This window comes from Phalacrocorax aristotelis, unplaced genomic scaffold, assembly GCF_949628215.1.
Source record: "Phalacrocorax aristotelis unplaced genomic scaffold, bGulAri2.1 scaffold_57, whole genome shotgun sequence".
Classification (NCBI taxonomy): Eukaryota; Metazoa; Chordata; class Aves; order Suliformes; family Phalacrocoracidae; genus Phalacrocorax; species Phalacrocorax aristotelis.
This window is the reverse complement of record NW_027441133.1, coordinates 276,915-289,684: the sequence shown is the minus strand read 5'-3', so window position 1 is coordinate 289,684 and position 12,770 is coordinate 276,915. Positions and strand designations below refer to the sequence as shown.

General features: G+C 58.7%; 1 protein-coding gene across 1 annotated transcript; it reads left to right on the top strand.

The window, feature by feature from the left end:
• Positions 1-1,804: 1,804 nt before the first annotated feature.
• Positions 1,805-10,844, top strand: LOC142050930 (uncharacterized). The gene is made up of 16 exons (XM_075080142.1): positions 1,805-1,854; positions 2,008-2,330; positions 2,996-3,057; positions 3,615-3,771; positions 4,331-4,512; positions 5,005-5,013; positions 5,730-5,937; positions 6,398-6,515; positions 7,347-7,467; positions 7,734-7,934; positions 8,264-8,424; positions 8,718-8,840; positions 9,051-9,171; positions 9,622-9,759; positions 9,947-10,071; positions 10,664-10,844. The coding sequence occupies exons 1-16, from the start codon at positions 1,805-1,807 to the stop codon at positions 10,797-10,799; spliced, it is 2,235 nt and encodes a 744-aa protein (XP_074936243.1). The 3' UTR covers positions 10,800-10,844.
• Positions 10,845-12,770: the final 1,926 nt, after the last annotated feature.

Here is a 12,770-nt window from a genome sequence, read left to right as displayed (position 1 = left end):
CAGGCCGAGGCAGCTGGGGTTGCTCAGCCTGGAGAAGAGAAGGCTGCGGGAAGACCTTGTTGCAGCCTTTCCGTACTTAAAGGGGGCTAATACGAAAGACGGGGACAGACTTTTTAGTAGGGCCTGTGGTAATAGGACAAGGGGTAACGGTTTTAAACTAAAAGAGGGTAGATTTAGACTAGATATAAGGAAGAAATTTTTTTTATAATGAGGGTGGTGAGCCACTGGCACACGTTGCTCAGAGAAGTGGGAGATGCCCCATCCCTGATGATGAGGCCGGGGCTTTCCGACTGCTGGAGCAGAGCAGCCACTGCTGCTGTTCGCACCCTTACTTTGGCACCCTTGCTGCCTTGCTGTGAGCGCTGTCACGTGCACAGTTGCCGACAGACAGAGCCCTCGGCAACAGGGAACGGCCATGACCATCTATGACCACAGGTCAGATTCGATTAGGATATAGCGGAGTCCTGCCGGGGGGCCGATGAAGTCGGTCCTCCTCGAGCAGTGGTTCCTGCAGTCAGGGGCTCTCCCGTTACATCGGGATGCCACCTAAGGCAACTCCTTGAGGTGGAGACCCCTCAGCTGCTTTGGTGAGTGACTGCGCATTCTGGATCCTCATTCTTAAGAATAACCTTAAGAATTCCCAAGTCAGATGAGCAGTGATAGTTCCCGCCTGGCGTCCTGACCCTGTGATTACCTAATGTTTCCTGGAGAGTTAAATCGCCTCATCCTGCCCTAGCAGCTACTTGGCCGCCTGGGACATCACAGGTGCCTGCACATGCTGGGCTCCCGTTCCACTCCTGCCTTCAAAGCCACTCAGCTACAAGTGGCATCACAAGCCAGGCTCAGAGTCCTGCCCTAGCACCTACTCAGCCACCTGGGACTTCGCCTCCACCGGAGAGACCAGGTGCCCTCGAGGTTACACGCTGCACTACTAAGTGTTGTACAGCCAGAGCTACTTCTAGGTTTCTAGCTTTGAACTTGTTTGCAGTAAGAACAATGATGGTAATTACAATAATGATGATGCAAAGAAGAACCCGGGTTTTAATAAATGGGCTGATATGGCTATCAAAGAAAAGGCCAAAGTCCCAGACCCGTGAGCTCTCCCAGCGTAATGTATTCCTCCTCCTTACCAACCCTGCCGACTGCATTCTTGCCACTGGCGCAGTCTCTCCAGGAGACTCGGAATGGATCTAAAAATAGAGAGTTATCATTCTTTTTTAAGTAAATTGGGCAGAGCCAGGTTCTGCCTTAGCACCTAGGTTTGTCACAGCTCTTGGCCATTCCTGGATGCTGCAACACACAGGTAATGCCATTCCGGCAAGGCCTGGTGGGGTGGTGGGATGCCCCGACGGTCAAGGAGCGACCTACGCTGCTTGTACTTGGCGGGGAATGTGCTGGGATTTCCGCAATATCCGTGCCCCACTGCTAGGAGGAAGCCCTGTGGTCTGCTCTGAGGGCACAGGGGTGCAGTTCATTTCCACTGTGAGGATGCTAAAGGCAGCGTTTGTGACGGATGCATGTCCCAAGGGTCCTTAAACACGCGTTTGGGGGGGGCAAGGGGTGAGCAGCGGGAGCTGCAGCGGGACCTGCGTGGGAGCAGCACAGGTGCTGCTGGGGCCGGTTGGAGACGGTTCCCACCAGCTCCAAAAGAGATGTGAACAGCCATCGCCTGCCAAACCTCTGCCAGTCGGGGCAGCCCGCTGCCCCCCGCTCCAGACATGTTGGGTGAGAGAGGCAGGAAGAAGCAGGGAAGGGCAGAAGGAAGCCCCTAAGCACTTACAGCCCGGTGTCGCCATGTGGGGAGATGGCGGGGGTGAGCCCCAGCGTGGGGAACCCCCTCCTGGTCAGGAGACAGTGAGGTGGGGGCAGCCCCCTGGAGCCCCTGCCCACTGCAAAGCCCCCTGGCAGGGCCTGGGCGGGTGGGGAGGGGGTGGGCTGTGTGCAGCCCCTCTGTGACACGGTCTGGGGTCACAATGGGAAAGCCCCCTTTTCCCGGGTCGTGACCAGCATCCACCCCACACACCCCGGCGAGGCAGAGGTGACTCCAGGTGCTGGGAGCTGCTCTCGCCACCGCGCTGCTCCGGAGGAGCTGCTCTGCAGCGAGGAGGAGAAGGCGGAGAGAGGCAGTGCCACAGCACTGGGGCTGGTGAAGGGCACACGAGGAAGAGGAGGAGAGCAGAGAGGAGGCGGCTTTTTGCAGGAAGCAAGAACGCCACTGGCCAGCCACCTGCTGCAGTTGTTGACCTGGAGCAAGGGTGGAACTAAGATGGCAGACGACCGCTTCTTGCGGCCTCACTTGTGTCCAACGATTAAGAAGCTCAAGAGTTCTGGTAAGGCCTTCGGACCCAATTGCGTAAGCGTTGCCGGGTCAAGGCCATCTCTGAAAACAGGCGTGGAAAGCCCGAGGGCTGTGGGGGTGTCTGCTCAGGGCTGGTGACTGCAAGGAGGGACCAGCCTGACCATGCCTAAGGGCTGGGGGGCTGATCCGGCAGCTCCTGGTTCTCTTCCTGACGTGGCCCCTGCCTTCCTGGGGCACCCCGGGCAGAAGTCCGTGGCCCCAAAGGGCTGCTCCTTGCCGGGTGGTGGGCGGTGCCACCCTGAGCTCGTGTGTGAACGGGAGAGCTGAAGGTGCTCGTGGGCCGTGTGGAGTTGGTCTGTTTGGAGGTGCGACACAGGGAAACTGGCCCCTGCTGGGGAGCCACCAGGGCCTGCCCTGAGCGTCTGAGGTTCTGTGGAGCACAGCACCCTGCCCTCGCTGACGTGGCAATGCGCTGCTGGTTTCCCATGGCAGCGGGTCACAGCCTGGAGAGCTGCGCCTGAAAGGAAAGGAGCCATCTTGGAGGCAGGCTGAGGTGTCCTTTGGTTCTTGCCGGGCTCTAGAGAGGCCATCTGAAATGCCTGTGCTCAAACTGCTTCGGTCCCTGGGCAGGAGCGGGCTGAATGGTTTTGAGGTTGCTGCTTCAGAGCATGACATATCTTCCCCTTGTTTTTCCAGAGTTTGCTAAGATTTGGGCCAGCTCCTCATGGTACCTCAGCCAACAGCTGGCTCTCCACCAGGTGGGGCTTACCTCCTTCTCCTCCCCTCACATCCTGATGAAGGCCAATGAAGTCCTGACAGCCCTTTGCCTTGGAGTGCAATTTTTCTTGCCCTTCCTTGAAAGCAGAAACGATGCCCCAGCGTGATGCTGCGATGCGCAGATGTGCCACGCACCGACACCTCTGCCTATTCAGCTGTGCAATAAGGTCCAGGCCTAGGGTCAGAAAAAGCGCTAGGCTTCTGGAGTCCCCATGGTCAGAGTTGCATGACAAAACCTGGGAGACTTCAGGGTTTATTCCAAGTGTGGGAATTCCCCGCCCCGCCTTTCGTCTTCTTGAGCCAAAGGATGGCTGTCAGCTTTTCCTGCACTATTGGGTTCTTCGTGAAGGTGAAGGTGAAGGGGAGTGAGAGGGAAAAGTGCAGATGCAGTTTGTCCTCTCCCAGGGTTTCCAAAGAGCCCGTCTCGCTCCTTTGTGCCTAGGCCTGGCCAGGGCGCTAAGCACCATCCCCATTCTCTGACAAGTCATCCCTCTGTCCCTCCAAGACTTCTTCTGATCCGCCATGTCACCTGTTTCAGGCTGTCCGCATTCCTGGACTTGGGACTTTTGTGGTTGTCAGACAGCGAGTAGCCAGCAAGGAGAAGGGCCTGGTGGTTGTGGAGAGACCCGTGTTTCATCTTGCAAACACTCTGGCGCGGGATCATGACCTCCGATACGGCTGCGTAGACATTCCTGGTAAGCAGACAGACTGAAAGGGGGGAAAGCAGGGGAAACCCAGGGCAGAAAGAGGGGTTGTTCCAAAACCCAGCGACCACGATGCCTGTGCTTTCCAGTCACTGCTGCCATTGCAGCAGCTGTCGTAGGAGCCTGGGGGGCACCGAGAGCTTGGGTCTGTGCCTGGGGTGCATTTCTCTGATGTCCAAGAGAGCACCGAATGTGGGCACGGCTCCAATGGCCTGGCAGCCTCCAGCTTGCCGTGAGGCCTGTCACCTGTCTCCCCACCTTGTCCTGCGTCATGGCTCTTCTTCCTGCCAAGCACCTAAGACTCTCCCTTCCCCTGTCTGTATTGGAGAAGCCAGAGCCGCCTGTATCGCAGAAACCAGAGCTGTCCGTCCCGCACCTCACTTTCCACTTGGAACAGGAAGGGACGATGCGAGCTTCTCCTCGGAGCGCTGTCCCAGCTAGGCAACTCAGCAGCAATGTATTGCCTGAGGGCCTGGAAGCTGCAGACCTTTGACGGCAGCCTGCCTGGCAGCTCTGCAAGCTGGTGTGTTCCTCTTCTCTTGTTTTTCAGGTCATCAACATTTTGAGCAGCTGCCGTACGCTCGGATAGCGTCCGACAACGCTGTCTCTGAGGGCACGGTGCAGCTTTGCATGGAAAGGACCATCTTTCTTCTCCATGCCTGCCTAGAGAAGAGCAAGAACGTTGCCCTCATTTGGAGCGACGTGGGCATGCTGATCATAGAGGGAAAAGACGTAAAAATGAGATTTTACAGAGACTTTTTGAGAAGGCTGAATGGGACTGGACAGATGTTCCAGGCTCTTCTTGAGGTAGGATTTTCATTTTCCCAGGGCCACCCCTGGTTCTTCTGGAACGTGTCCTGGGGACTGGGGGGCTGCTTTCTCCCGCCCTGCCACGCCTTGTTCAGCCCCTTGGGCTCCTCGCGGTGCACAGTACAGCACGCTCTCTGTGGAGCGCTTCCCTTGCGTGCAATGGTCTGGCTTTGCAAGAGATACCCCCAGAGGGGCCTCACTGTGTGGCAAAAGGCCAGCGCTGATGGTGGGTGGGGAGTGCCGCTCGCCCCACTCTTCGGGGTAGGGAGCAGAGGCACAGGCAGAGCAAGGCTTGCAGAGGCCAGAGCCCTTTGCCTGCTCTGGCCCTGTGCTTGCGTTGGCCTAAGGTGGGCTGAGCAGCCAGCCCTTCCCAGCGGCCCCATCTCCCGCCATCTGTCTCCGTCCTCGTTGCAGATGTCGGAGGTGAGGGACTCGGTCATCTCACGCCATGACACCGCTGCTGCCCAGACCTCTTCTGGACGTGTTATCGTCCTACCACGGTATGTTTGCTCCTGCAGCCCTTGGCGGAGCAGGCGAGCAGCTTCTCACCTCGTGCTTGGGACGCCTGCCTTGCCGGGCACTGAGAACTGTACTCGTGATGGCATTGAGGAGGGAGTGTTTCAGAGGCCTCGTTGGCAGGGAGCTCCCTGCTTGCTCTCGTTCAGCTTGACTTCATTTGGAGGAAGACGGGACAGCGACAACGCTTTATGCCTCTGTCCTACTGTGGCCCAAGAGAGGCATTTAGGCAACATTTTCCAGCAGGCTTCTCCAGCTCTTTCTCGTTCCCATGCATGAGAGTGCCTTCTGCTTGGGGCCAAGGGGCAGAGGGGTCCAAACGGGAGCTTGCGTCTGGTGGGATTCTGCAGAGCTCTGTCTGGTACCAACATTGCTGTGCAGTGCCATCGACGACTGAGGGGAGGGAGGTGACTCCTTAAGAGCAGGAATCTGTGAGGCTCTACAAAAAACTTGGAGGACAAGATTCGCAATCTAGAGATTAGTCTGCTTGCCACGTGCACTAGGAGTAGGAGAGGTCTCATTTTCCCCAGAAGCAGCAAGGGAGTTTTGTGGGAAGACGACCATTCTCAGAGGGAGGATGGAAACACTGGCACGGGCCGACGGGGCGTCGCCTGCCCCTCCAGGCACTGGAGTTCCTGCTATGGTCCTCGTGGTTGGGCTGTCGTGGGAAACCACGCGGTGTCCTTTCTTCAGCCCGGTGCTTTCTTCCTCTTTCCAGGTACAAGCTTGAGACCGTGCCTAAAACGCCAACAGCAAAAGTGGAGCTGAGCGCACCCGTGAAGGCCACCCCAGAGCAGGGCTGGGGAAAAGGTGAAGGCACTGGAAAGAAAGGTAAGGGACCAGCGGGTTGCTGGCAGGGGGCTGTAGGTTTTCCTTCCTCCGTGTCTGCAGGGGATTAGGGCGGAGGCTACCCAGGATGCCTGGAAGAGGGAGAGGCACTTCCTGTGACTCTCTGTACCCATGACGGTAAAACTCCAGCGACCCATGGTGGAACAAGGCCTCAGGACAGCCCTGCCCCACAAACGGCCACTGGGACTGCTGACGGGCCCCTTCCCGGAGGCCTCCGCTCCCCAGCCTGTGCTGCAAACGGTGCAAGGCTCTGACCCTGCTGCTGTCCCAGGAAACACGGCTTTCATCCAAAGGGGTGAAAAGGACCACCTTCAGCAGTGTTACCACAGGCCTGAGCAGACCTGCACGTTGCTCTCGTTGCAACTGGGACATGAGAGGCACCCAGTTCCCCGACCAACACCAGGTTAATGTTCTGAAGAATCGTCTCATTTCCTCTCTCTAGAGGCTCTTGCTGAGAAGCGCCTCCTCCACCGAGCAAGGCTTTCCCCACAGCGGTTACCTGCAGTGACTGTGAAGTCAGAGCAGAGTCACAAAACTGAGAGGAGTGAGCCTCGTGCCAGGTGAGACACTTGCACAACGCGATGAGGGTGACCCCGTGCTCCCACCTCTCTGGGAGCGAGGCGCTTCTCCTGGACACAGAGGCTAGATGACCTCAACGCGTGGTTATCCCACGTTCCACTAACTCATGGTTTCTTGGTGCATGGCAAGCCTCTCGTAGCTCCTTGGGACGCTGCTGGCAGCATCGTTTCTTTCCTTGCTCCTAGCGTGCAGATCTGTTGAGGAACTAACTGCCAATGCTCACTCCAGGAGCGGAAGGCCTGTGTGGCTTTCCCTTCAGATGGAAATGACCCCGACCTTTCTGTTGGCTGAGAATAGTGTTCTGCAGTTAGGTTCTGCAGAGGGTTCCTCTGATTAACCAGAAGCCTCTTCTATGCTAACACCAGGCTTATGGCCTTGCAAAAGGGAAGGGCCCAGGAGAGCTCAGTGGCACGATTGCTTTTCACATGGGGTCGTGTCCTCCCCCTTTTTGACGCTGCATCCCCAGCACCCAACCTGCCTGTCCAGCCCGTGAGCACTCTGGATTTGGACCACTGAGCAGACTTCAGTGCGCTGACCCGGAGGGCGGAGCGGTATCTCCGGGCATAGGACGCTGTTCCTCTCATTGGTCCAGCAAGAGAGGGCCTAGACCTGGGCATCCTGAGTTACAGCGGGGCTGTTGGGCACATCTGAGCCTGACAGCCTGGGGGGTCTTCTCTGTCTCTGCGCACTTGATCACAAGGCGGCAAGCAGAGCGCATGCTGCTGCAGAAGCAGGTGCGCCACTCGGAAGCACAAGACGCAGAAGCAGCTCCTCCTGCGCTCCTGCCAACGCACCCTGTTGTGTCTTTGCAGGCAGCTGCCGCCCATCCAGGGGAGCTCCTTGAAGGAAATAGAGGCGAAAGAGAAAGTAATTCCTCTGGTTCAACCCAGAACAGTCGACTTCATTGCCAGAACGATTGAGAGCAGAGAAAAGGTACCTGACACAGGCTGCTGCAGTGAGTGTGTCGTAGCGGGCTGTAGAGAGGCCTCGCTCCATGCCTGCCGATTCTCCCAGGAGTCACTTAGCTCCCTCTTACTGGAGACGGGCTCTTGGGTGGAGCCTGCAGAAGCCCGGGAGCAAACCGATGTGGATAGATAGGCAGAAGAGAAGGGGCAGAAGGGAGGGCGGGAATGAGAAGAGCTCAGCCCTCTGCAGGGCAGACTAACGCTGCCTGCTGTTGCATTTTGGTCGCCCTGCAGAATAACCACTTGCAGAGCAAGGAGAGGCTTCCAAAACACATCAGGAAATTCTTGGGTGAAGAGGAAAAGAAGAAAAAGGAGCTGGCGAAGGCAAAAACAAGTCGAGGGCAAACCCCACCAGCAACTGAATTGAAGGCCAAGAGACAAAAGGAGACGCCCGAGGCGAAAGCTGAGCGAGAAAAGGAGACACAGAGGAGCCAGGTATTTTGAATTTGTGCCGAGAAAGAGCACTTTCTCCTCCAGGTGGGGCTGAGATTGCACGGTACCTCCAGCACCCCAGCCGTCATAGCAGCGTTGCTGCAGCGGAGCTGGGCGGGTGACGGCTGCCTTTCCTGAGCAAGAGGGGTGCCAGGGGGTTGTAGTGAAACCCTGGTGACAAGCAGGCGTCACCCCAAGGGTGTGCTGAGGTCCTGCTCCTGGTTTTCCCCATCGCACTAGGGTCCCTGCCAGAAGTGGTCTGGGGGTTTGCACGCTGGGAAGCAGCACCCTCCGGGTGTGGGGCCGTTGCATGAGAGTCTCTTCCTGTGCAGGAATCCAGTTCCTCTGACGAATTATCAGCCAGCGACCTGACGAGCACAGAGACGGAGGAGTCCAGCCTCGACCTCCTGGAAATGATGACGATGCAGGAGTGGGAAGGGGATAGCGAAGGTCCACCCACAGTCCACGAGGATGACACTGTTCCCCCTAAGCGGTAAGAGTGCACCAGCTCCAGCCAGGGCCTGGGGCAGGGGGGTGGTGGTGGTGAGCCACCGGCAGTGGGTCAGGGAAGCCAACCCCTGAGAGCCAAGGGGCCGCAGAGCGTGCCCAGAGATTTCTCCAGCCATGGGAATGAGCTGGGCTAGAGCCCGACAGCAGGGAGCAAAGCAGGGCTTGAAACTCCTCCTGCCTCAAAGGGGCTGTGGGGCCGAATGGGGCCATGTATGTGTGGGTCTGGGTGCAGGAAGAGGCAGGAGGGTCAGAGAAACTTTGTCCTTGCTGTTGCAGGAGCTTGTCCCCACGGACACACCGGTCCCTGCAGGAGGTGGTGACGTGCATCCTGGGGCAGGTTGAGCGCAAGCGCAGCGGGCAGTGGGACGAGGAGGTGGATCTGCAGGACAAGCTCAAGTGGTAAATCTCTCCAGAGGCGGGCAGTGCTTCCTCTCCTGCAGTGCCCTTCCTCCTGCCCCCCGAAGCACCCGGGCAGAGAGGCGCTTTTCCTGGCACCCGCCTCTCGGCAGAGCCGCCTTCAGCGGCTGCGGTGGGCGCCCAGCTTGGGAGCCCCGGCTGGAGAGCAGTCTGCCCGCGCTCACACCACCTCCTCCTACTGTGTTTCTGCAGCGAGCTGGCAGTGCTGCGGTGGCATCGCTCGCGGAAAGAGGAACGCAGCAGCCAACAGCTGCGGGAAGCTGGACTCCAGCCTGCACCCCCTGCTAGGCCAGGGAAGAGGAGGGCACGACCGGTACGTGAGCTCCTGGAGGGACGGCGTCATAGCCGCCTGTAGAAAAGCAATGTTATATGGATGTCACGTCTTGCAAGACCCCCTACCGTGTGCTCAGCTGAAGGCTGAAGCACTTCTCCCATGGCTTTCTCGAGAGGCCGCGGGTTGTTCTGTCCACTTAGAAGGCAGCCTTCACTTGTGTCATCTCCAGAAACACCCCAAGGCTTGATTGGCGGTGTTTCTGATGACGATGGCACTGCCAGGCTTCTTTGGGATAGCAGGCATCTGGGTCGCTTTCAGTCCCATGGTCACTTGTCTCAGGGGTCATTGCAAAAAGGCTCTGCAGTCAGGCCTGAGAGGGCTGTGAGGGAACCGGGGCTGGTGGAGATGCTGAGAAGAAGGGGCAGGAGGGAGGGGGAGAGCTAAAATTGCACCAGCCCTGCCTGCTATGGCATTGCCGTGGTCCTGCAGGCACAGTCCCGCGTGTGCACAGAGGAGGAACGATGCAAGCTCTGGGACTCCTTGCGCAAGAAGTACCAGCAGAAGGCAAGGGCCAAAAGTGGCACCCAAGAAGCCTTGGCAAGAAGAGCGAGACCAGTGGAGGCCCAGGTACCACAGGCAGGGAAAAACAATTAGGAAACAAGCATTGCTTTCCTGCCAGGGAGCCAGGGTGGGACGGTCCCCAAACCCGAGGAGCGTGGGGGCTGACTGTCCTTGTGTGGGGCCGTCACAGCTCGAGGCGCCTTCCCTGCTGCCCAGCAACATCTCCTGTGCTCACCCCTCTCTCTCTGTGCAGGCCTCCTGCATTTGTGGCACTGCAGAGTGGTGGGGAGAGGGCAGAGAAGAGCCCTCCGTGGATCCTGAGGAGAGCCCAGAGCACAAGTGGAGGCTTTGCCTTTGGGAGTCCTCAGCTCTGAAAAGGTGAGTGTGAGCCAGGTTCGGGGCAGACCCAGGCCAGCTGGGCCAGGCTGGTGACCCAGCTGTGGGCGGGGGAAGGAAGTCCCGGCGCGACGGGGCTGGACACGGACAGCGTCCTCTCCTATCTCATGCCATGGGAATGGCATGGGTCAGTCCTCGATGCCAGGTGCCTCTCTGCAGCCCCAAGCACAGCTGGCCCTGAGCAGTCTGTGGGGTTGAATGGGACCGTGGGGGTGACTGGGAGAGGGGAGAGGCAGGTCGAGATGTGAGGCTTTGTCCTTGCTGCGGTAGGAGCCTTTCCCCAGGAGGATTCCCCCAGCTAAGGATCTCTAAACATGCCCCGTGTTTGCCCCTGCCCGGCAGCACCCTCCCTCCCTCCCTTCGACTCCCCGCAGCCCCTGGGCAAAGAGGGTGTCTTCCTGGCAGCCCTCGTGGCGTGGAGAGCAGCAGGCTGGGATTGCATTACAGGGACCATGGGGGCTTCTCTCTCCGGGCAGCAGCAGATCCCACCACACGTATCCTGTCTAGCCTTGTAGTGTTGCTCTGCCCCAATCTGTGCATACAAGACTACAGAGCTTTGTATTCCACTCCGCAGCTCTGGGGAAGCCGATGCAGTCCACGTTGGCATAGTCCCAGGAGAGCTTCTCGGGCACAGAATATTCCGAGAGAGGGGTCCAGCAAGAGCCTCCTCCAGCATGACGAGCACCAGTGCCGGCCAGCCAGGCCGCTAACACCAGTGCTTCCTTCTGTTCCATAAAGCTCCATCTGCAAACCACTGTGTCTGACACTGTGGGTCTCTTCTTGGTGGCTGTGAAAGCTGCACTGGGCAGTGGGTGAGTGTTGGTGGGGCAGGGAAAGGCCAGTGCAGGAAAGAGGGCTGCAGATCCCTGCTGGGCAGGGGATTATCGCTGGGGAGAGAGGAGGGAGGAGGAGGAAGAGTAGTGCTGGGCACCCAGGGGAGCAGACCTGAAGGGGGAAGCATCTGGAGGCTCGCACAGCCCGGGCACTGCGGGGTGCCCAGGCCAGAGCTGTGCAGGCACCACCGTGTGCCGTGGGGACACTGAAACCCCAGGCAGGACCCGTGCCGGGGGAGAGGGAAGTTATGGGGGGCAGCCTTCCAGGTGCATAGGCTGACTGTGCCAAAGCTGTGCCTGGGCTCCCGAGCCATTTATTCAACACCTCCTGGTTAGAAAGGAGGGGTGAAGCTGAGGTGAGATGGGGACACCTCCAAAAGCTCCTCTCCACACACCTGAGCTGGCATAACGCATGCTATAGGGGCCAGAAAGCAGGTTACGCATAGGAGGGAGGGAAGCCCGAGCTGCTGCTCTTGGGCACCCACACCTTGCCCGGCCTCCACGGGGACTCCATGCAGGTGGTGGCAGCGATGTTTCCAGAGCCCAGGCAGGCTTAACAGTGCTAAAGGAGGTTGGGTCAGTCAGTCAATCCCCTGCAGGCTACTTTTTCCTGAAAAGCCCTGAGTCTGTGGAGACCTGACTTTGCCCACATTGAAATATACCATTTCCTTTTTACCATGCAGGATTGTGGTGCCATCTCATGGCACCCAGGGAGCTCCCCGTGCCTTTCTGTGTGTCCCAGGGCCTCCGAGGGCCGGCAGCAGGCAGCCAGCGGCCTCTCCTTGGGCACTGCCACCCCTGAGGAGCAGCAGGGTCTCCTGATGGGCAGGGGGCGTCAGGCACACTCATTCCTCCTTTGCAGCTCCCAGCACTGCCCTACAAAGCACCTCTGCACCCACCTCTCCCTTTGTCCTGGCCAGGAAAGCTCTTTCCCTTGGTCCCGAACATTGATGCGCCAGCAGGGCTGGGTAGGGACTAGCTGGGCTGCAAGCAGAACGAAAGGCTGGGTGAGATGCCAAGCCGCTGCTGTGCCTCACCACGTCTGATGCCCCAGCGCAGGGGCAGAAGCCTTCCGGAGGCATCCATGGCCCCAGGCAGACATAGCCAGGATGGAGGCAATTTAGCTATGTTGCCTATTCAATCGTCAGATTCAAGGTCCTTGAAGCCTTTTGTCTGGAAGTTGCTTGTGCCTGAGAACAGATAAAACTCATTACGCCTCTCGGGCTGCCTCAGCAGGAGGAAGCCTCTTCTCTTGGGCACCGGCCATCTTGGCCTCTTCCTCCACATCTGGTGGGGAGTTTGGACGGACTTGCTAGATCGGAGCGTCTTCCAGTTACTTCCAGCTCCTCCCTTTAAAAAGCAAACAACTGACAACTTGACAAACCTCTGTCACCGTTCTCCAGCTTGTTGGAATATATTTTTCTGAAGTCATCGGTGGTGCTGCCCTGGGCGCTCCTGCCCCAGGCAGGATGGGTGGCGGGAGGGTGAGGAGGTGCGGGGCCAGCCCCCGCATCGCATCGGCTGATGCCTCCTGGGCCAGCAGCAGGGCCGGCTGGCCTCCGGCTGGTGGGGCCGTACTCCACAGCGTGCTGGGAGCTGTACTCCCTGCCCTGGGGCTTGCCGGGGGGGTGTAGTCCTCCACCGCCAGTGGCATGCGGGCAGCTGTAGTCCCCATCCCAGCAGCTGGCCGGGTGTGCTGCTCTGGGCTGTGACAGAGTGGATTTCCTTGATCGTAGCTGGTCTGGGACTGTGCTTTGGATTTGTGCTGAAAACAGCGTTGATAACGCAGGGATGTTTCAGTTATCGCTGAGCAGCGCTGACACGGTGTCGAGGCCTTTTCTGCTCCTC

What these genes read in the sequence shown, in the direction of transcription:
- LOC142050930 (XM_075080142.1), top strand. Translation starts at nt 1,805, where the DNA reads ATGGCGGGGGTGAGCCCCAGCGTGGGGAACCCCCTCCTGGTCAGGAGA. An exon ending in AACAGCTGGCTCTCCACCAG is followed by an intron (nt 3,058 to 3,614) that starts GTGGGGCTTACC and finishes CACCTGTTTCAG; the next exon opens with GCTGTCCGCATTCCTGGACT. An exon ending in GACACTGTTCCCCCTAAGCG is followed by an intron (nt 8,425 to 8,717) that starts GTAAGAGTGCAC and finishes TTGCTGTTGCAG; the next exon opens with GAGCTTGTCCCCACGGACAC.